This window comes from Neovison vison, chromosome 2, assembly GCF_020171115.1.
Source record: "Neovison vison isolate M4711 chromosome 2, ASM_NN_V1, whole genome shotgun sequence".
Lineage (NCBI taxonomy): Eukaryota > Metazoa > Chordata > Mammalia > Carnivora > Mustelidae > Neogale > Neogale vison.
The window spans coordinates 199,218,783-199,243,100 of NC_058092.1; the positions used below are offsets into that span (position 1 = coordinate 199,218,783).

Consider the following 24,318-nt stretch of genomic DNA (forward strand, 5'->3'; position numbering starts at 1 on the left):
AAGATCCTAAATCCAACCTAAATATTTTTTATTCAAATAAGGTGGTGATAAACTCTCCCATCCATATTTCTGTCTTCTGTATTCACAATCCCTGGACTTTGGCTCTATAACAGTACTTATTATATTGTATTTAAATTTGTCTTTTACATATCTGTTTCCCTAATTAAATTATAAACTAAAGGACAAGAACTGTGTAAATTTTACATTTTAATACAATGCTTAGTATATAATTACCATCTAATAATTGTATATACCATTAGTATATAATAGGATCTCAAAATGTCTTTTGAACTATTATTTATTTGTTCATTTAATGCACGTTTGAAAGTTGCATATGCAAGTTTTAAACTATCTGCATTATTATGCAGTGCTATTCCAGTCACTACAGCTAACATGACTTATAAATCTCTATATGGAAATATGGCTCATTAAGATGTTCTCTTCTTTGATATGATTTTGCATGTCACACCTAAATTTGAACATTTTTATAAGCATGAATGCTATTGTTTTGTTTTTCTTAATGGAAATGTACTTTTCTCTTGGTTCTTTAAATATTTTCATACATAGTACCAAGAATTCATCATCTAACAGTTCTATTGTTTGTAGCACATTATTTTCTTTCTTGGAAATCATATAATTTCTAGTGGAATTAATTGTGTCCTGTGCTTTACTTTACCTCAAGCATAATGCCCTCTCCAAAGCTCCCAACACATTTACAAAGACTCTGGAACTGTATAATTGTTGAGTTGACTGAGAAATTAAACTCTTTAGGAATATCTTCTTCTTGTGTTAATACCATATTTATGAGGTCATAAATGCATCCTATTTCTAGCAAAATCAGGTTGTACTTACTACAAAGAATTATCTCTTGAGAAACTAATCAAACATTTGAGGGTTGTTTATTCACGGTCTCCACTGAGAGGGCTATGAGCATGAATGAACAGAAAGCTCACTAAATAAGCATATTGGTTATACCTTTCTGTAGCATCTTTAAAAAGATCATCGTAATTACTGTGTTGGAAATTCTGAACAGAGAGTTTTACCTTCTCTGAGCCACCTGCATTTTCCAAAACCTACAGGAATAAGAATGAAAAGAAAATCATGGCTATGATTTTAGGAATGTGTAGTTTAAAAGAAATGTCTTTTCTATAACTTCTTAAGAAGAATCTTCAATAATAGAACTAAAACCACAGTCAGTGTGATTTCTACTTCTAGAAAATCACCTGAAATGTACTGCTCCCTATTAAATATTTTACAACCTGTCAAAACAAAAGAGTATAAAGTACTATGCACACACAAGTGAATTTTTATTGAATCACCCAAGTTCTTTACTAAAAGTTGATAAAAATAGGCTTCATTTTTTATCAAAAAAAAATATCACTGTAGCCCAGAGAAGGTTCTTATCCTTGGTTTACTGTAAATACTAAATTCTTAGCCCTGTATTTATCTTTATTTTAGTGCTTATGTAATCTAGTCCAGTAATCCATCTCTACCATGGGATTCCGTACTGCCCCATAGATGTCAGTACATTCTGTTGCATTCAGAGTCTTCTATAATTTAAAAAAAAATTGAGTATAATTAGGGGGGAAATCACATTAAATTAAAGATTCAGTAATTCTGCTTCAATTAATCCATTCATTCGATGATTCTTTTCTGAGGATCTAGTATGCACAGATACTGCTCTAAGTGCTGTGGATAAAACAGTGAACAAGAGAGGCATGTGTTCTGCTGCTGCAGAGCATGTTTTCTCATGAGGAGAAAAAAATACACAAGCAACCATACAAATTACAGCTGGTGATGTTAATGCAGTCACATAGTACGGTGACACGTAACTGTCATGTACCTAAAAGACAAAAGGAAGAGCTAAGCAAAGAGAAAAGGGAAGTATCCTCAGCAAAAGAAAACAGTGGATCCAAAATCCCGGCAGCCTTCCACGGTCTGGCCTTTGCCAGACTGACCATCCTCATCTCATACCTGTTTCTCAAGCCTCATATTGAGCCATAGCCTATACCATTTCTTTCCATCTTTTCTGAAGTGACTTTTGACGACTCTGATTGTGTAGAACTTCTTAATCTTTCCTCTCTTACTAATATGTTTACACGTTGGGGGGGTGTGTTTTACTACACTTGATCTTCATCAAAAGGCCGAGAAGCAATGTGTGTGTGTTTTGCTTATCCCATGAAACTTCTTAGGCCTGGAGTACCTCTTGTGGGAGTACCTGCAACCATCATTTTCAAACATGGACCAAACACAATCAACTTAAGAAACAAGCATGTTGGGCGCCTGGGTGGCTCAGTTGATTAAGCAACTGCCTTCGGCTTAGGTCATGGTCCCAGAGCCCTGGGGTCGAGTTCCACATCAGGCTCCCAGCTCCATGGGGAGTCTTCTTCTCCCTCTGACCTCCCCTCTCAAGCTCTCTTCTCACTCTCTCTCTCTCTCAAAATAAACAAATAAAAAATATTTAAAAAAAAAGAAACAAGCATGTTAATGGAAAGATGTAAATGACTACCCAGCACTCTTACCAAGTGTATTCATTTAGCTGAACACGTCAAAACATAATGATTTAGCCTAATATGAATAAGGATTGGTTGAAATATAAAGTTAACTTATATTTTAATAGTTTTCTAAATATTTTCATTTCTAGGGGATTAGCTAATAACCATTTTGAATAATAGAGAAGACAAAAAAAGTCCTTTCGTGTGGTGAGCATATCCTAACATACAGAGTTTCTGCATCACTATGTTGGACACCAGAAACTAATGTAATATTGTGTCTCAACTATATGCAAATGAAAATAAGTAGAAGAACAAAAATTAAAATAAAAATAATTTAGGGGTGCCTGGGTGACTCAGTGGGGTAAGCCGCTGCCTTCAGCTCAAGTCATGATCTCAGCGTCCTGGAATCGAGCCCCGCATCGGGCTCTTTGCTCAGCGGGGAGCCTGCTTCCCCTCTCTCTTTGCCTGCCTCTCGGCCTACTTGTGATCTCTCTGTCAAATGAATGAATAAAATTTTAAAAATAATAATAATAATTTAAAAGTCCTTCCCTATGCCAGCAAGAAAAAATGCAATCTCTCAAAATATTTTTTTAAAGATTTCATCTATTTATTTGACAGATAGAGATCACAAGTAGACAGAGAGGCAGGCAGAGAGAGAGAGGAGGAAGCAGGCTCCCTGCTGAGCAGAGAGCCTGACACGGGGCTCGATCCCAGGTCCTGGGATCCCGACCGAAGCTGAAGGCACAGGCCCCACCCACTGAGCCACCCAGGCGCCCCTCAAAATATTTTTACAAAATTTTGGCGATTCACAGACCTGTACCCCTGGGGATAAAAATATATGTTTATAAAAAATAAAAAAATTATTTAAAAAAATATTTTTACAAAATTTTTTAACATTTGCTTTTAATATTGGGGGATTCAATTCACCTAGAATCAATTTCAGTGTAGAGTGTACTCTGCCCACTCTGCTCAACCACCAATAGTGACCTTGTAGTCAGCTGGACATTCACAGATCCAGTAGGCCACACCCAGTACCAGATGAGCTTTGCAGAAGGATACAGGTGAAGAGCCACAACATGTCAGCAGCACAGCCTTAAGTGTACCCTCATCAGGAGTCCTAACAGCAATCTGGTTTAAGCTCAGGTGTGATGCAATGACACCACATGGGTGTATACCTAAGTCTCCCAGCTTAGAAACCTCAAGGTACACAGGAACCAGTACCTCTTATAATAATTCATGAACCTAACCTCAGGCTCACAGCAAGGGGATTCCCACATTCACCCCTTTGTACCCTCAACAAGACATCATTGTTCTGGTCATAATCCTCGTAGTCCAGGGTCATTTTCACCGTAAGCAATGGGCCTGGTAACACAGGTGATAGCACCTTTATCAGGTTTTCAGAGAAACAGGGTCCTGGAAGGCTAACCCAAGATCATTTCCTCAAAGGGAAGAAGAAACGAATCTGTTCATCTTCACTCACAGGTAGTAAAGCATTTTATTTGTCCTACTGGATAACCAGTTGTACCACACTACTAATTGAGCAGGTCACTGTAGATATCTACAATATCATCTGTCATATAAAATGCTCCCACATGCATATAAGTCTTTTTTCTGAAATTTCTATGCAGTTTCATCAGTCTTATTTGCCACCTTTTATTGTATTACCACATTTCTTTAATTCCTATATAGCTTTATAAGCCTGGACAACCTGCACTGCCAGTCGTCCCTCCACCACATATATACTCTTGCTTTCTTTCCTAATACTGGCTTGCCTATTTTTGACCTCCTGTTTTCCCAAGTTTTGCAATCAGCTGATCAAATCTCTCTCTTTCTTTCTCTCTCTCTCTCTCTCTCTCTCACACACACACACACACACACACACACGAACTGAAAAATTTATTTAAATTAAGTTACACTCATTTTGTAGTTTAAATTAGGGATAACTAGGACACCTGGGTGGCTCGGTTGGACATCCGACTCCTTTTTTTTTTTTTTAAAGATTTTATTTATTTATTTGTCAGAGAGAGAGGGAGAGAGAGCGAGCACAGGCAGACAGAGAGACAGGCAGAGAGGCAGGCAGAGGCAGAGGCAGAAGCAAGCTCTCTGCCGAGCAAGGAGCCCGATGTGGGACTCGATCCCAGAACGCTGGGATCATGACCTGAGGCGAAGGCAGCTGCTTAACCAACTGAGCCACCCAGACATCCGACTCTTGATTTTGACTCAGGTCATGATTTCAGGGTTATGGGACTAAGTCTCACATCAGGCTCCACACTCAGTGGGGAGTCTGTAGGAGATTCACTCCCCAACCTGCCCCTCTTCCTGTTCTCTCTTTAAAATAAATAAATCTCTAAAAAGGTAAATAAATAAATTAGGGATAACTATGTTCCTCATTTATTAAGACTTAATATCCATTAATGATATATCTATAACAACAAAATATTTTTAAATATTCTCAAAAAAAAGTAATTCAGACCTATCCTTAGATTGACTCCTACATACTATCTTTTTATTAATTTCTTTTCAGCATAACAGTATTCATTGTTTTTGCACCACAACCAATACTCAATGCCATACGTGCCTTCCATAATACCCACAACCTGGCTCCCCTAATCTCCCACTCCCCGCCCCTTCAAAACCCCCAGATTGTTTTTCAGAATCCATAGTCTCTCATGGTTCATCTCCCCTTCCAATTTCCCTCAACTCCCTTCTCCTCTCCATCTCTCCATGTCCTCCATGTTATTTGTTATGCTCCACAAATAAGTGAAATCATATGATAATTGACTCTCTCTGCTTGACTTATTTCACTCAGCAGAATCTCTTCCAGTCCCGTCCATGTTGCTACAAAAGTTGGGTATTCATCCTTTCTGATGGAGGCATAATACTCCATAGTGTATATATGGACCACATCTTCCTTATCCATTTGTCCGTTGAAGGGCCTCTTGGTTCTTTCCACAGTTTGGTAACTGTGGCCATTGCTGCTATAAACATTGAGGTACAGATGGCCCTTCTTTTCACGACATCTGTGTCTTTGGGGTAAATACACAGGAGTACAATTGCAGGGTCATAGGGAAGCTCTATTCTTAATTTCTTAAGGAATCTCCACACTGTTTTCCAAAGTGGCAGCACCAACTTGCATTCCCACCAACAGTGTAAGAGGGTTCCCCTTTCACCACATCCTCTCCAACACATGTTGTTTCCTGTCTTGCTAATTTTGACCATTCTAACCTGGTATAAGGTGGCATCTCAATGTGGTTTTAATTTGAATCTCCCTGATGGCTAGTGATGATGAATATTTTTTCATGTGTCTGATAGCCATTTGTATGTCTTCATTGGAGAAGTGTTTGTTTATGTCTTCTGCCCATTTTTTGACATGATTATCTGTTTTGTGTGTGTTGAGTTTGAGGAGTTCATTATAGATCCTAGATATCAACCTTTTGTCTGTACTGTCATTTACAAGTATTTTCTCCCATTCCGTGGGTTGCCTCTTTGTTTTGTTGACTGTTTCCTTTGCTGTGCAGAAGTTTTTGATCTTGATGAAGTCCCAAAAGTTCATCTTCGCTTTTGTTTCCTTTGCCTTTGGAGACATATCTTGAAAGAAGTTGCTGTGGCTGCTATCGAAGAGGTTACTGCCTATGTTCTCGTCTAGGATTCTGATGGATTCCTGTCTCACACTGAGGTCTTTTATCCATTTCGAGTTTATTTTTGTGTACAGTGTAAGAGAATGGTCGAGTTTCACTCTTCTACATATAGCTGTCCAATTTTCCCAGCACCATTTATTGAAGAGACTGTCTTTATTCCACTGGATATTTTTTCCTGCTTTGTCAAAGATTATTTGACCATAGAGTTGAGGGTCCATATCTGGGCTCTCTGTTCCACTAGTCTGTGTGTCTGTTTTTATGCCAGTACCATGCTGTCTTGGTGATCACGGCTTTGTAGTAAAGCTTGAAATCAGGTAACGTGATGCCCCCAGTTTTGTTTTTCTTTTTCTTTTTCTTTTAGCAATTCGGAGTCTCTTCTGATTCCATACTAATTTTAGGATTATTTGTTCCAGCTCTTTGAAAAATACCAGTGGAATTTTGATTCCTACATACTTTATTGCAGGTACTACTGTAAATGTGATGGTGTAATCTATTACAGTAGATAATTTGATATCTGGTATACACCTACCAACTACTGCATAATGACAAAACCACATATTTTATATTACATAATTTTATATTTGTTCTACTTTAAATATTTTAAATTTCCACTATGACCTCTTCTTTGACCCATGAGTTTTGAGTATGTCTTTAATTTCCAAATGTATGTTTTATCTATTTGTGGTTGACTTCCAACTTATGTCAGAGGCCACAGTCAGTATTATAAAGATTATTTGAGGGGTGCCTGGGTGACTCAGTGGGTTATGCCTCTGCCTTTAGCCTAGGTCATGATCTCAGGGTCCTGGGGTCAAGCCCCTCATTGGGGGAGCCTGCTTCCCCCTATCCCTCTGCCTGCCTCTTTGCCTACTTATGAAATCTCTCTCTATGTCAAATAAATAAAGTTTTTTTAAAAAAAGATTATTTGAAACTGGTTGAGATATATTTTAATTTGGTATATGGTAAACTTTTATAAATGGTTCATGTAAGCTTGAAAAGAATGTATATTCTCTAACTTTTGGATGCAAGTTCTATAGATATGTCTGTTCTATCTATCTGGCTAATTTTTTTATAATTTCTATACTCTCAACTATTGTCTATTCTTTTAATAAAAGATATCTTTTTAAATGGCCCACTATCATAGTGAATTTATTAATTCCTTCCTGTAATTATGTCCAGTACTGATTTATATATTCTAGTGCTTATAAGTTTAGAATTTTATATCTTCCATGTGAACTAAAGCTTTGTTTTTTTTTATCTTTTTCAGTGTTCCAAGATTCATTGTTTCTACACCACACTCAGTGCTCCATCTAATACGTGTCCTCCATAATACCCACCACCAGGCTCACCCATCCCATCACCCTGCCCCCTTCCAAAACCCTCAGTTTGTTTCTCCACAGTCTCTTGTGCTTCATCTCCCCCTCCAATTTCCCCTGGTTCATTTTTCCTTTCCTTTCTTTCCTTGTCCTCCATGTTATTCCTTATGAAGTAAACCTTTTAGTATTATATAGTGACCTCTAAAGCCTAATACCTTTACGCTTTTAAGCCTTTTTGTCTGATATTACTATAGCTACATTAGTTCTCTTCTGTTAGTGTTGTTCTGTGTATTTTAACTCTTTTACTTTAAAACATCAAGGGAAGGGACACCTGGGTGGCTCAGCTGGTTAGGTGTCTGCCTTCAGCTCAGGTCATGATCGCAGGGTCCTGAGATCAAGTCCTGCATTGGGCTCATTGCTTAGCCAGGAGCCTGCTTCTCCCTCTGCCTTCCACTCCCCCTGCTTGTGCTCTCTCTCTCTCTCCCTATCTCTGACAAATAAATAAGCAAAATCTTTAAAAAAACTAAATCTTAAAAAAAAAATCAAGGGAAAATGTCCTCCAAAGACTTCTTTTCATTAAACAACAGAAATAAGCAATAAATTGAATGAGTTCTACAGAGTTGGCCTAGTCCTAAAAACTAGTTTATCAACAATAATTAGTAAAACAAATCCCTAAACATTAATTTCAGGAGAATCAAAAAGGAATGTGAAGATTGTGAATGAAATGGGATGGAGGAAAAGAAAGAGAATAGTACTGTTACAATAGTACTATTACAATCCCTCTCATCTCCAACAAGACATGTTTAAAAAGCTATTTTCTTCAAACTCACTCATGAAGAAAAAGTGATGTCACCTGGGCAAGAATTCCTACCATAATTTAAACCTGAGACATATTTCAAGTCACACTTCAAAATCAACTTGATTACATTTATCCAAGAAGGCAAACTGTTTTAGATGGCTGCAATTCAAATTAAAGTCTCACTTAGGACTCTAATATGTCTTTGATTGAGTGAAATGTGATTTGGCTAACAACGCTAAGAAGGCGCAAGGAGAAATATACCAAATTACCAAGATGTCAGATCTTTTTGGAGATTGCTCACCGAATCAAATTAATGTCAAATTAAAGAAAGGGCCAGATAACTTTTTCTAAAGAATGTAAGTTAGCTTTCCTGCACTGTATATACCAAGGACATATGAGGACAAAGTGAAAGCAGTAATACTAGGAGATAGGAGCTTGGTTTCTAGTCTCTGATGTGATTGAAAAGCTGTATCACAGACAAATCACTTCAGCTCTCTGAGACTTAGTTTCTTCACCTCTAAAATGAGTGTTGGAATAAAAATGTCTTGACCTAGCTTCCAAATCTAATCATCTATAAGTCTGAATCTAGATAATTCTTAGGGATAGCATCATAACTGAAAGGGCATCAAGGGGCTATAACATAAAATTAATTCATGAAATGTTAAGAAAAGCAAATTCTGGTAAAATCAGCTGGTTTTCCCAACATGTTACTCTAAAAACCATCCAGAGATTTTCTCTAAGATACTCTTTTCTAAAAGGAAAGTTTAGGGGCGCCTGGGTGGCTCAGTGGGTTAAAGCCTCTGCCTTCGGCTTGGGTCATGATCCCAGGATCCTGGGATTGAGCCCCACATCGGGCTCTCTGCTCAGCAGGGAGCCTGCTTCCTCCTCTCTCTCTGCCTGCCTCTCTGCCTACTTGTGATCTCCGTCTGTCAAATAAATAAATAAAATCTTTTTTAAAAAGTTTAAAAAAATAATAAAAAATAAGAGTAAAGTTTAAAGCATATCAAAATTCATCCTTGATAGGTCAAGCCATAAAATTAAGATGAAATGTATTGAGTTCTAGAAGGGAGTCAAATATGGTTATAAAAAGGATCTACTCGGGACGTTCTATGAAAGTGCTCACTTTGGAATTATTTCTCCTTCAGGTACAAAATCATTCTGATCAGAGAAAAGTATCAACAGTGGGTCTGAGAACCCAGCAGAGCATTAAGAACTAGAGACCGCCAGCCAGAGATGTGATAGTAGGTGGCCTCGAAGCAGCCACTTTACCTGTCACAGAAGAATGCACAGATTCCTCTGAGAGAACAACCAAACCACAGTGCTGTTTTTCAAAGCAGCATGACTGTGAGTCCTAGGTGGAGAGGGCAGCCAAACTGGGGAGCAGGTGAAGCAGTGTCTGTTCTTGGTACTTACTTTGATCTCTAGTAATGCTGGAACTTATAGAATGTGAGTCTGAGGACAGCAACACGATGGCAGTCCCAAAGCTCCAGTAGATAAGAGAAAAAAATGCAAACCACTGACATGATGAAAATGCATTCTCTTTTTGTGCTCTGATCCTGGCGTTATCTCCACAAGGAAGAAGACATGTGTAAAGGTGAGAGGGTTTGTCCCAGATTTTTCCCAATCCTCTACCTTTCCACAGTTTGGAGACACAGCACCATGCTGTCTCTAACTTTTTTTTTTTTTTTCTGTCTCTAACTTTTAAGAATTCCATCAATCAATACATCTAAGGGTGCTTCATATTTTATATGAAATTCATTTTGTAACTCTATTAGTAGCACAAAATAAAATCCATGCCAAAATAAGTAAAATTTCCAGAAGAGTATCAAGAGTTTTCTTTAGAGTTGCAAAGAGTTTTACTCCTTCAAATTACTATTTTGGTCATCTTCAACATCAGAGTGACAGAGAATGAAAATTATTGTGCTAAGGAGAACAAATACACCACTATGCCTTAGAGAGCTTACTCTGTGATTAGATAGTAGCCACAATCATTTAGCAGACATCCCTCTTCTAGTTTTACCTTATGAGTCACTGATTTAGGTGTCTTTTTCTCACTTGATGAAGGTGAAGTCTCCCTGGAAATCATGTCTTCCAAATCAGAGTCATTTCCCTTCTTATTTTTTCCTGAAAAAAGAGAAGGACAGAATTGGTCAAATGCAAAGGGCTACTACACGGAGAAAGGTTGTGTCTTAATGAGAAAACCCAAGCTACACAAGGGGAATGTTTGTCTATTTTTCCTATTGTACAGTCATCTCATCTTTATCTCCTGTTTTAATCACTTTTCTCCCTGCTTTAAATAAATAACACAGCAAACATGATCCTTCTTCTAGGATCATCCTCAGAAAGTTAATTTTTGAGCAGTCCCTTTGTTCCTACTTCTGTATTATTCTTCAGGTAAATCCTAAATAACGCACAACTTCCAGAACCTATGCATTGGGTATCACAGAAGATCATTCTTCTGTCTTTCAGGGTCTACTTCTTAGATGAGGAACAGTGTGGGTCCATATCTGGGCTCTCTACTCTGTTCTACTGGTCTATGTGTCTGTTTTTATGCCAGTACCATGCTGTCCTGGTGATCACAGCTTTGTAGTAAAGCTTGAAATCAGGTAACGTGATGCCCCCAGTTTTATTTTTGTTTTTCAAAATTTCCTTAGCAATTCGAGATCTCTTCTGATTCCATACAAATTTTAGGATTATTTTCTCCAGCTCTTTGAAAAATACCAGTGGAATTTTGATCGGAATGGCATTAAAAGTATAGACTGCACTGAGTGAAATAAGTCAAGCAGAGAGAGTCAATTATCATATGGTTTCACTTATTTGTGGAGCATAACAAATAGCATGGAGGACATGGGGAGTTAGAGAGGAGAATAGAGTTGGGGGAAATTGGAAGGGGAGGTGAATCATGAGAGACTATGGACTCTGAAAAACAATCTGAGGGGTTTGAAGTGGTGGGGGGGTGGGAGGTTGGGGGTACCAGGTGGTGGGTATTATAGAGGGCACGGATTGCATGGAGCGCTGGGTGTGGTGCAAAAATAATGAATACTGTTATGCTGAAAATAAATAAATTTAATTTTTAAAAAAGTATAGATTTCTCTAGGCAGTATAAACATTTTAGCAATGTTTATTCTTCCGATCCAAGAGCATGGAATAGTCTTCCATCTTTTTGTGTCTTCTTCAATTTCTTTCATGAGTGTTCTGTAGTTCCTCAAGTACAGTTCCTTTACCTCTTTGGTTAGGTTTATTCCCAGGTATCTTATGGTTCTTGGTGCTATAGTAAATGGAATCGATTCTCTAATTTCCCTTTCTGTATTTTCATTGTTAGTGTATAAGAAAGCCACTGATTTCTGCACATTGACTTCGTATCCTGCCACATTGCTGAATTGCTGTATGAGTTCTAGTAGTTTGGGGGTGGAGTCTTTTTGGTTTTCCATATAAAGAATCATGTCATCTGTGAAGAGAGAGAGTTTGACTTCTTCATTGTCAATTTGGATACCTTTTATTTCTCTCTGTTGTCTGATTGCTGTTGCTAGGACTTCTAATACTATGTTGAACAAGAATGGTGAGAGTGGGCGTCCTTGTTGTGTTCCTGATCTCAACAGGAAGGCTGCAAGTTTTTTCCCATTGCAGATGATATTTGCTGTGGGTCTTTCATAGATAGATTTGATGAAGTTCAGGAATGCTCCCTCTATCCCTATACTTTGAAGTGTTTTAATCAGGAACGGATGCTGGATTTTGTCAAATGCTTTTTCTGCATCAATTGAGAGGACCATGTGGTTCTTTTCTCTTTTCTTATTAATTTGTTCTATCACATTGATTGATTTGTGAATGTTGAACCATGCTTGTAGCCCAGGGATGAATCCCACCTGGTCATGGTGGATAATCTTTTTGATGTGCTGTTGGATCCTATTGGCTAGGATCTTGTTGAGAATCTTAGCATCCATATGCATCAGTGATATTGGTCTGAAATTCTCCTTTTTGGTAGGGTCTTTGCCTGGTTTGGGGATCAAGGTAATGCTGGCTTCATAGAAAGAGTCTGGAAGTTTTCCTTCTGCTTCAATGTTTTGAAACAGCTTCAGAAAATAGGTGTTATTTCTTCTTTGAAAGTTTGGTAGAATTCCCCAGGGAATCCATCAGGTCCTGGGCTCTTGTTTTTTGGGAGGTTTTTGATCACTGCTTCAATCTCGTTACTAGATATCAGTCTATTCAGGTTGTCAATTTCCTCCTGGTTTAATTTTGGGAGTTTATAGTTTTCCAGGAATGCATCCATTTCATCTAGGTTGCTTAGCTTATTGGCATATAACTGTTGATAATAACTTCTGATGATTGTTTCTACTTCCTTGGTGTTAGTTGTGATCGCTCCCTTTTCATTCATAATTTTATTAATTTGGGCTTTCTCTCTTTTCTTTTGGATTAGTGTGGCCAATGGTTTATTGATCTTATTGGTTCTTTCAAAAAGCCAGCTTCTAGTTTCATTGATATGTTCTACTGTATCTCTGGTTTCTACCTCATTAATTTCTGCTCTAATCTTGATTATTTCCCTTCTTATGTGTGGAGTTGGTTTGATTTGTTGTTGATTCTCCAGTTCTTTAAGGTGTAGAGACGTTGGTGTATTCTGGATTTTTCAATTTTTTTGAGGGAGGCTTGGATGGCTATGTATTTCCCCCTTAGGACCGCCTTTGCTGTATCCCATAGGTTTTGGACCTAAGTGTCTTCATTCTCATTGGTTTCCATGAATTGTTTAAGTTCTTCTTTGATCTCCTGGTTGATGCAAGCATTCTTTTTTTTTTTTTAACTATGATCAAGTGGGATTTATTCCAGGAATGCAATGATGGTTCACAGGTGCACATGGACCAAAGCAATACAGCATATTAACAAAATAAATAATAAAAATGATGTGATCATCTTTTTTTCTCCCAGATTATTTTTTTAATTTTATTTTTTATTTTTTATTTATTTTCAGCATAACAGTATTCATTATTTTTGCACCACACCCAGTGCTCCATGCAATCTGTGCCCTCTATAATACCCATCACCTGGTATCCCAACATCCCATCCCCCGCCCCTTCAAAACCCTCAGATTGTTTTTCAGAGTCCATAGTCTTTCATGGTTCACCTCCCCTTCCAATTTCCCCCAACTCTCTTCTCCTCTCTAACTCCCCATGTCCTCCATGCTATTGGTTATGCTCCACAAATAAGTGAAACCATTGGTCTTTAGCTTCCAGGTGTTTGAGTTCCTTCCAAACTTTTCCTTGTGATTGAGCTCCAGTTTCAAAGCATTGTGATCTGAGGATATGCAGGGAATAATCTCAGTCTTTTGGTATCAGTTGAGTCCTGATTTGTGACCCAGTATGTGGTCTATTCTTGAGAAGGTTCCATGTGCACTTGAGAAGAATGAGTGTTCTGTTGTTTTAGGGTGGAATGTTCTGTATATATCTATGAGGTCCATCTGGTCCAATGTGTCATTCAATGCTCTTGTTTCTTTATTGATTTTCTGCTTCGATGATCTGTCTATTTCTGAGAGAGGCATGTTAAGATCTCCTACTATTAACGTATTCATATCAATATGACTCTTTATCTTGATTAACAGTTTTCTTATGTAATTGGCTGCTCCCATATTGGGGGCATAGATATTTACAATTGTTAGATCATCTTGGTGGATAGTCCATTTAAGAATTATGTAGTGTCCTTCTGTATCTCTGACTATAGTCTTCAGTTTAAAATCTAATTTATCTGATATGAGAATCACTACCCCGGCCTTCTTTTGAGGTCCATTGGCATGAAAGATGCTTCTCCATCCCTTCACTTTCAGTCTGGCTGTATCTTTAGGTTCAAAATGGGTCTCTTGTAGACAACATATGGATGGGTCCTGTCGTTTTATCCAATCTGCAACCCTGTGTCACTTTATGGGCACATTTAGGCCATTCACGTTGAGAGTGATTATTGATAGATACGTTTTTATTAACATTGTGTTACCTTTGAAGTCTTTCTTTCTGTAGATTGTCTCTGTAGTTCTGTTCAATGCTATTCTTAGGATTTTTCCTCTTTTATAGAACCCCCCTTAATATTTCCTGCAGTGTCGGCTTGGATAAAAGACCTCAACATGAGACAGAAATCCATCAGAATCCTAGAGGAGAACATAGGCAGTAACCTCTTCAATATCAGCCACAGCAACTTCTTTCAAGATATGTCTCCAAAGGCAAAGGAAACCAAAGCAAAGATGAACTTTTGGGACTTCAAGATCAAAAGCTTCTGCACAGCAAAGGAAACAGTCAACAAAACAAAGAGGCAACCCACGGAATGGAAGAAGATATTTGCAAATGACAGTAGAGACAAAAGGTTGATATCCAGGATCTATAAAGAACTCCTCAAACTCAACACACACAAAACAGACAATCATATAAAAAAAATGGGCAGAAGATATGAACAGACACTCCTCCAATGAAGACATACAAATGGCTATCAGACACATGAAAAAATGTTCATCATCACTAACCATCAGGGAGATTCAAACCAAAACCACATTGAGATACCACCTTACACCAGTTAGAATGACCAAAATTAGCAAAACAGGAAACAACATGTGTTGGAGAGGATGTGGAGAAAGGGGAACTTTCTTACACTGTTGGTGGGAATGCAAGTTGGTGCAACCACTTTGGAAAAAAGTGTGGAGATTCCTCAAGAAATTAAGAATAGAGCTTCCCTATGACCCTGCAATTGCACTACTGGGTATTTACCCCGAAGATACAGATGTAGTGAAAAGAAGGGCCATCTGTACCCCAATGCCTATAGCAGCAATGGCCACGGTCGCCAAACTGTGGAAAGAACCAAGATGTCCTTCAACGGACGAATGGATAAGGAAGATGTGGTCCACATACACTATGGAGTATTATGCCTCCATCAGAAAGGAGGAATAACCAACTTTTGTTATCAACATGGACAGGACTGGAAGAGATTATGCTGAGTGAAATAAGCCAAGCAGAGAGAGTCAATTATCATATGGTTTCACTTAATTGTGGAGCATAACAAATAGCATGGAGGACAAGGGGAGATGGAGAGGAGAAGGGAGTTGAGGGAAATTGGAAGGGGTGGTGAACCATGAAAGACTATGGACTCTGAAAAACAATCTGAGGGATTTGAAGTGGCGGGGGGGGTGGAAGGTTGGGGGAACCAGGTGGTGGGTATTAGAGAGGGCACAGATTGCATGGAGCACTGGGTGTGGTGCAAAAACAATGAATACTGTTACACTGAAAAGAAATTTAAAAATTAATTAATTAATTAAAAAAGAAAGGTGTGTTACATAAGTCTCTAACTTCTTGAATTTTTAATAATAAATAAATTAGCAATGTGTTGATGTATACAGAAAGTCATTTCAAGCTTTATTGAAGAATATAATATGAATTCTCCCTAGGAAAGCCATTGCTGTTTTATTATAGGATCATTACCTGTTACTTTAACTGCACAGACTATTTCATATAGAAGCCAAAGGAGATGTTTTTCTCTGATCTTAAAACTGAGCATTCAAAGTACTGTTTCTTATATCATGGCAGCCCTCAATATTATGATTTAGAAATTTTGTGACATGGTATGTTACAAAATCAACAATACAAATATAGTAAAAAAAATAGTAAACATATACTTTGGAAGTAAAACTGGTCATTCACTAATGTGTTAAAAAAGACAATAATTGTGAACTATTATAATATAAGTTAACTTTGTATGTACATATTATGAAATATCAATGAGAAACCAATATATCCAAACTAACGTGAAAGTTAGCTAAAGCAGTGTTTAAAGCAGAAATGTATAGTTTTAAATACATTTATAACAAAAGCAGAAAAAAATGGACAAAAATGAGTTTTATAGTCAATCATAAAGTCCAAGTAAAATTGAGGAAACCCCCCAAAAAGTAGAAAGACATCATAAAGAAATACATCTTATAGAAAATAATTTAAAACAACAGATCAACAAAATCAAAGACTAGTTCTTTGATAAAAGACTTAAAAATACGCAAACATCTTTCACTAACAAATTTACTTAATACTAAGAAGGAAAAAGGGCACAGCCACAGACTCAACTATCATTTTTAAAAGCACCATTAGACAAATTTGATGAAATGGAAACTTCTTCAGAAAATTGTAAATCATCTGAATCTACCTAAGAATATGTAGAAAGCATGAATAGTATAACAAGCATTTAAAAATTTAAACCAATAATTTAAAATCTCATCCCCAGGAGGTAACAGACATGGGCCCAAAGATGCTTCCAGATGAGATTTTATCAAATTTTCAATGAACAAAATTTCTTTCTTATACTATTTTAGAGAATTTTTTAAAATGTAAAATTATGTAATTTATACTAAAACATCAGTAAAATCCTTACATGAGAACAAAAGATGTAAAATACAAGAAAAACTGTAAGCCAAACTTAAAAATGGACATCAATGCAGAAATCCTAAGTACCATATTACTGAATGGTGCAATGGAAGAACGTGTAGACTCAGTTAGATTTATCAAGAAATTTCAAATTATGACCAGTATCATAAAAATCTATCAGTGTCATTTGCTATATAACAAATGTCAATAAAGGACAGAAATCATATTATTATCTGAACATAGAAAGAAAAATCATTTGAAAATGTTAACAGCCTTTCAAGGTAGAATAGAACTATTTTAACTTATAGAAAATGTTATTTAAAATACTGAGCTAACATGAGCTTAATGGTAAAACTTTAGACACAGTCTCATTTTTTAAGAAAAACATAAAATGCCTGCTACCACTACCCTTATTTAATGTTGTATAATATATAGGGCCCAAGCAATAAAACAAAAGAAGAAAAAAAAAACCTTAAGAATTGGAAACAAAGCAAGTAAATTGTATTTGCAAATACATAGAAAATTAAAGAGACTCTGTATCATATTACTAGAAATAATAAAAACTTCGGACAGGATAGCTGATACAACAAATTAGAAACATTCCATAAACCAACAATAACCAACTAAATATTGCAACAAAAGAAAATGTACCATTTACAATAGAAATAAAAATAAAAGGTAACTAGAAATAAAGCAAAAATAAATAGTAAAAATTGCAAAATCTTACTGGTTTACAAAAAGTAGAACCCATATTTATACAGAAGAAAACTAAGTATCATAATAATTGTAAGTAGTTTCTAAATTAATCCACAAATTTAATGCAAATTTAATCAAAATTTAAGCAGGATGTGTGCAGTGTGTGTGTGTGTGTGTGTGTGTGTGTGTAGACAAACTAGAGAAAACAAGTCCAAGAACAGCAAAGACAACTTGGACAAGGAAAACAGATTGGGGCATTTGCCCTATCAGATATCAATACTGATTATAAGTTAAAGCAATCAACAGGGTGCACTGGTGTAGGAGTAGAAAATAGAGGCAGAAAAGAGAATAGGGATTCTTAAACAAACTCAAGTACCTAAGAGCATTTACTCTTAGATAGTGGTGGCTCTGCAGATCAGAGGGAAAACATAAAATAAATACTGTTGGGACAACTGGCTTTCCTGCTAGGAAAAAAAAAAAAAAAAGATTATATACCTATCTCAGAGCCTGATAAGACCAAAGATGATAGTATACAAAAACAAACAAAAAAAAGCTATTTTTATTCTCTCAGGGTAGGAATAGATTTTCTAATTACAAAAGCACAACTTACAGAAGAAAATATTGATAAATTTGAATATTAATTAAAAGACACTGCCAAAAAAAACAAATAAAAGACACTGTCAGTAGGAGTGCCTGAGTGGTTCAGTTGGAAGAGCATGTGACCCTTGATCTCAGGGTTGGACATCTGAGCCCCAGGTTGGTTGTAGAGATTACTTAAAAACAAAATCTTTAAAAGAAATGGGGGAAAAAAGGTACATCAATAGGATTCAAAAAGAAAAAAGTATTCACTAGGAAGAAGTGATCTGCATCTAGGATATATAGAGAATTCCTGAAATTCAGCAAGACAAGCCAATAGGGGGAAAAAATGAGTCAAGTATATTAAACTAGCTGCTATTCTTAGTAGGAAATAAAAACATCCAACTACTGCTGATTTGAGAATAAGTAAAATTTATGGCATGTCCTCTGGGCAATTCCTCTAACCACCAAAAAGGCTGAGCAAAAAGACATGGGTCTCCTGAATGCTGAAGGTGCGTATCTAACACTCACTCCTGTTACTGATGCTAAAACTACCATATCCTCCCATAATCCTTGACATTAAATGTTACTGCCACTATTGCTTCACACTAAGATTCAAAGAACAGGGAATTCTGTGAACTTAAAAAGGAGCTTCATATGCTAGGGAGGCAATTCTGTTTTTAAATGACGATAAGAATTATATACAAGCAACTCACAGAAGAAGAAAACCTACAGGTCAATAAATGTATTTTAAAAATCCAATGTCACCTAATAAACAAATGAAAATTTAAGTAACCTACACTGATGTTCACTTCTGTCTATGGGGAATTTATCACTTAATCACAACCAGAAAATAGGACAAAATACATTGAAACAACAATTTTCAGACATTGCACAATAGATTATGATCTCAGAGAGAGGGGAAACAAATGAGGTGAGCCTTATGATTGCCCCCAGATTAAGACCACAGGGAGTTTCCAGGTCATAGCTCAGGGAGAGAATTGAAAGAGAGTCCAGTGATCTCACTGAGCTGCAGAGAAAGAGATCAAAGCTCAGAGAGACTGTGGCAAGTAGAATTTGCAGGGAAGAATGTCAAGAGAGGAGGTAGCTATACAGAACAAGAAAATCTGAACATTTGCAAAGAAATCCTCTCTTACCCTTTGCAGAATATGGGTCTGCATATATGTAGGACAATTCCTGACATCAAGGGAAATCACTGGAAAGCAGCAGAGATTAGTAAGAGCTAGGAAAAGTTTGTGTTCTTATAATCCAGAATGAGGATATCTCACAATACATGGGACTCCAGAGAAGGTTCACAGAACACACACTTCTTAGCATAACTAAATTATCCCCAGAATAAAGGCTTCCTTGCACCATCTTTAAGAAGCTTAATAGCAAGCTTCAAAAAGAATCAAGTTCAATTTGAACTTCAAGTAATAATACAACTTCAAGGCAGAAAATACCAACACTTTCTTAGAGGAATTTAAAAAGAAATCCAGCATCCAAAAATTTGCAAAAAAAAAAAAAATTTGCAACACCCAGCATCCAGTAAACAATTAACAGGGATGCACAGGAGGAGGAAAATATGTCCTAAGACCAGAAAAGTCAATCAATAGAAATATACTTAGAAAGAATAGATGATGAAATTTATAAACGAGAAGATTTAACAAGCTAGTATAACTTGTATGAAGGCACTCAAGGAAGTAAAATAAAACATAATGAGAAGAGAAATAGAAACTGTAAAAATGAAACCCAAATGGAATTTCTAGTGGTGAAATACATAATATATGTACTGGATAGAACTAACAACAGATGAGACAGTAGAGAAGAAAAGACCAGTGTATGTCAACATACAGCAACGAAATGATCCAAAAATGAAGCACATGATGGGGGAGTGGGGCAAGACTGAACAGAAAGTCAGCAAATTTCAAAAGAAAAAAGAGGGAGAAAGATACCATGCTAACATTAGTCAAGAAAAAGTTAGAATGGCTAGATTAGCATTAGATGAAGTAGACCTCAGATTAAAGAGCATTATCAGTGATAAAGATGATATTACATAATGACAGAGGCTGATTTATTAGAAAAACAGCAATTCAAAATCTATATTCAACTCATAGCAAAAACCCAGATTAATATGAAATAAAAACTAACAGAACTGAAAAGAGAAAGACACATACCCACAAAACTTTCTTTCAGCAACTGACATAAAAGAAAAAAAAATCAGTGAAGCCTTGGAAGATTTGAAACACACTATAATTCATACTGTCCTAATTTAAAAGCGCAAAACCCTTCACCTAAAAACAACAGAATATATATTGAAGTGTGTGTGGGACATTTTCAAGGATTATACACCGAGCCATAAAATAATTCTCAATAAATTTACAAGCTATGAAATCACCCAGAGCTTATCATATAAATTATAAACTACATCCTACAAATATTCTCAGATCACAATGGAACTTAATTAGAAATATATAATATTAAGATATATGGGAAATCTCCAAATATCTGGAAACTATACCACAAATTTTTAAACCTGTGAGTCAGAATAAGTCACAAGAGAATCTAGAAAACTTCTTAACTTCCTGAGGGTAAATAAAAACAGCATATTGAAATTTTAAGGATGAAGCCAAAGGAATGTCTTATAGAAATGTACAGCATTGGATACTTGTATGAGGAAAGTAGAAAGGCCCAAAATCCAACTATCTAAACTTCTACTTTATTGAATTATAAAGGAAGAACAAATTCAAAGAAGCAGAAGAATGGAAATGGTGGTAAAAACAGAAATCATTGAGAGAAAAATAATCAACTGCGCCAACGTTTGGTTCATGGAAAAGATCAATAAAATTGGTGAATCTTCAGATGCATCAAAAAATAAAAGAGAGAAGAAACAAGCTAACAACCTGAGGAATGAAAGGAAGGATGACACCATATTTTCTATAAGAATGTAAAGTGTGTTAAAGGATACAGGTAACTTAATGTCATGTTTGACAACTTAGATGAAATGAACAAATAATCTGAGAGACAAAATCTACCATAGTTCATTCAAGAAGAACTAGATAATATGAATAGCCCTATATCACTTAAAGAAAGTGAATTCATAATTTAAAATCCTCCCCCAAAGAAACATCAGATCTGAAGAGCCTCACTGGCAAATTCTACAAAACATTAAGGAAAAAGAAAAACACTGCTTCTACAACAATTAGCCATAAAACTGAAGAGAGGAGACATAAAAACTGAATAGAAAGACATAAACACTATTGTATTCATCTACTAGGTCTGCGATAACAAATAGCACAGAGTGGCTTACACAATAGAAATTCAGTTTTCTTACAGCTCTGGAGGTTGGAAGTCCAAGATCAAGGTGCCAGCAGTTTTGGTTTCTCCTAAGTCATTTCTCCCTGACTACCTTCTTGTTGTGTCCTCACATGGTCTTTTCTCTGTGCATGCATATCCCTCGTGTCTTCTCCTCTTCTTAGAAGGATACTTGTCCAATTTGATTATGGCCCCACCTGTATAATGTTATTTAACCTTCATACGTTCTCTAAAGGTCCTATCTCCAAACACAATCACTTTGGGGGTGAGGGTTTCAACTTATGAACTTCAGAACACTCTGCAGTTCCTAACAACTACCTTGATACCAATATCAAAGATATTAGAAGAAAATTACAGATAAATATCCTTTCACGAATAAAAATGCAAAAGTCCTTAACAAAATATGCTAAATCAAATCCAGAAATACATAGAAAGGGTGGTATATTGTGACCATATGAAATTTATCCAAAAATATAAAGTAAGCTAACACTTCAAGAGCAATCTGTATAAGTTGCTGTATGATTATACTCAAAATGAAGAAAAACAATCATTTCAATAGATGCAGAAAAAATTTAACAAAATAAAATTCCTATTTACAAAAAAAAAAAAAAAAGCCTTCAGCAGACTATGAATCGAAGGGAAACCTCTCAACCCGATAAAGAGTATCTACAAAAAATCCTACGGTTAACAGCATTCTTAAGAGTGAAAGCCTGAACTCTGTCCCTCTAAGATCTGGAACAACTGAACAAGATGTCTGTCCTTAATACATCCTTTCAACAACATATTGGAAGTATTAGCCAGTGCTGTTAGGCAAGAAAAAGAAGACAAAAAGATTGCTAAAGAAGATGTATGAAACTCTTATTCAAAGATAGTATGATTGTATATACAAAAAATCATGAGGAATCTATTTTAAAAAAGCTGTTAGAAATTATAAATAAACTTAGCAAGGTTGTGGGATATGCAGTCAGAATACAAAATCGGCAGTATTTCTATGTGTTAGCAAGGAACAATCTAAAAATCACAATTAAAAAATTTAATAATGTAAGAAACCTGAAATACTTGAAACATGCTTAAGACCTATACACTGGAAACTACAAAACATTGGGGCACATGGTTGACTCAGTCAGTTAAGTGTCTGACTTTGGCTCAGGTCATGATCCCGGGGTCCTAGGATCGAGCCTCAAGTTGAGCTCCCTGCTTAATGGGAAGTCTGCTTCTCCTTCTCCCTCTGCTCCATGGCTCCAGCTCTCTCTCTCTCCCAAATTCAAAAAAACCAAAAAAACAAAAACAAAAACAAACCTACAAAGCATTGCTGAAAGAAATTTTAAAATACCCGAATAAATGGAGAAATGCATATTGTCTTTGCATTCGAAGATTCGATATTGCTAAGATGTTAAATACCCCCACAGTGATCTCAATCAAAATCCCATTAGGCGTTCTCTGTAGAAACTGACAAGCTAATTCTAAAATGTATATAGAATGCCAAGGGCCAAGGATAGCAACAACAATTTTGAAAAAGAACAACACCAAAAGACTTTACCACTTGATTTCTAGACTTATTACAGAGCTATAATAATTAAGATACTACGACTCTGGAATAAGGACAGAAGTATAAAGCAATGGAACAGAATAGAAAGTCCACATACAATTCTACAAACATATATATTCAATGATTTTTGACAAAGATGCCTAGGTAACTTAATGGAGAAAGAGAGATGTTTCAAAAAGTGATGCTGAAATAACATGGGGGGAAAAAACCTCAATCCTTATATTACCCCATTAAAAAAAGGAGTAAATCAGAGATATAAACCTAATTGCTAAACTACAAAATTTTAGAAACAGGAGAAAAGTGTTTACAGTTATGCAAGTAATTCTTAGTACACAGAAAAAAAAAACAAACCATGATGGACAAAAAAAACCCTGATAAATTGTATTTCCTCAAAATTCACTGTTTGATTAATCCTAATAATTTCTCAACAGTTTTCTCTTGAATTTATCCGATCAGTAATGCCCAAGTGTCATATATCACACTTGAATTTCACCTCTTTGATCCCAGTTCTGTCATTTTTGTGGCACACAATTTGGCCAAATTCCCTAATTTCTCTGTGTCTCAGTTTCATCATCTATAGAACAGAAATACCAACAGTGCCTGTGTCATAAGGACATTATGATGATCAGCTGAGGTATTACACCTGAAACACTCAGTACAGTGCTTCACCTGGGCTCAGCATTTAAAGTTGGTTATGACTGTTAACGTTTCAAGAATTCACTTCGTTCATTTACATTTTTCAAGATTTATTCCATTAAACCATGTGATTATTTTTCTGTCTGTTAAAAAAAAAAATCCAGGGGCCAGAAACAATGATACTACTGTAGTAACAAACAAGCCAGTGTCCAGATCTTGATTTCTAAATACTGTTCTCCAGTAAAACAAATCTCTTTCTAGAAGTGGCTGAATCTAGGGCCTGGCCAGGGGAAAACTCAAGATAAGCCTGGAGTATCTTGTAATGCAGTAAAGTAGCAAAGTGCTCAAAAAAACTAAAGGAAAATGTACGTGAAAGGACAGGACACAGGAGTCAATCTGAAAGTCCTTCCAAGGGCCAGGGCTAGAACAATTTGAACACTAAAATAAGTAACAACTGGATTATAATGAAGCATAAAATAAATATGAGTTTATACTCATATAAACTAATGATCAAATAAATAAGTAGGGGAAGAGAACAAACCTTCTTTACAGGAAAATCTCCCAAAATGTATATATACTCCCTCCTCCAATAGGTAGAGCTTAATTCTTGCTCACTTCCCCACCCAGAGGGCAGACTACACTTAGTAACTCAGTTCCAAAGAGTGAAAAAAGGGAAATACAGTAACTTTACAGCAGAGAAAACACCTCTGGCAAATACCACCTTAACCAAATGATGACCGTTAAAGAGTTTTAGTGGTGTCACGTGGATGTCATGTGCCTCCTGAGATGATGTGACAAGAAGAGCACTTCAATTCTGTAGTATTCCATCCCCAAACCTGTAACTCTAGTCTAATCATTAAAAAAAAAAAAAAAGAAACAGACAACTGTAAATTGGGGGCCATTCTACAGGAAACCTGGCCACTATTCAA

General features: G+C 36.3%; 1 protein-coding gene across 1 annotated transcript in view; it reads right to left on the minus strand.

Moving 5' to 3' along the window:
- Positions 1 to 24,318, minus strand: part of LOC122899265 (tyrosine-protein phosphatase non-receptor type 20-like) — a 67,988-nt gene that overhangs the window by 34,340 nt on the left and 9,330 nt on the right. Inside the window, exons 2-3 of the mRNA XM_044236830.1 lie at positions 10,266 to 10,369; positions 976 to 1,073 (exon numbers count right to left, since the gene is read on the minus strand). Coding sequence (XP_044092765.1) covers positions 976 to 1,073; positions 10,266 to 10,369 — 202 coding nt within the window. The remainder of the gene's footprint in view (positions 1 to 975; positions 1,074 to 10,265; positions 10,370 to 24,318) is intronic.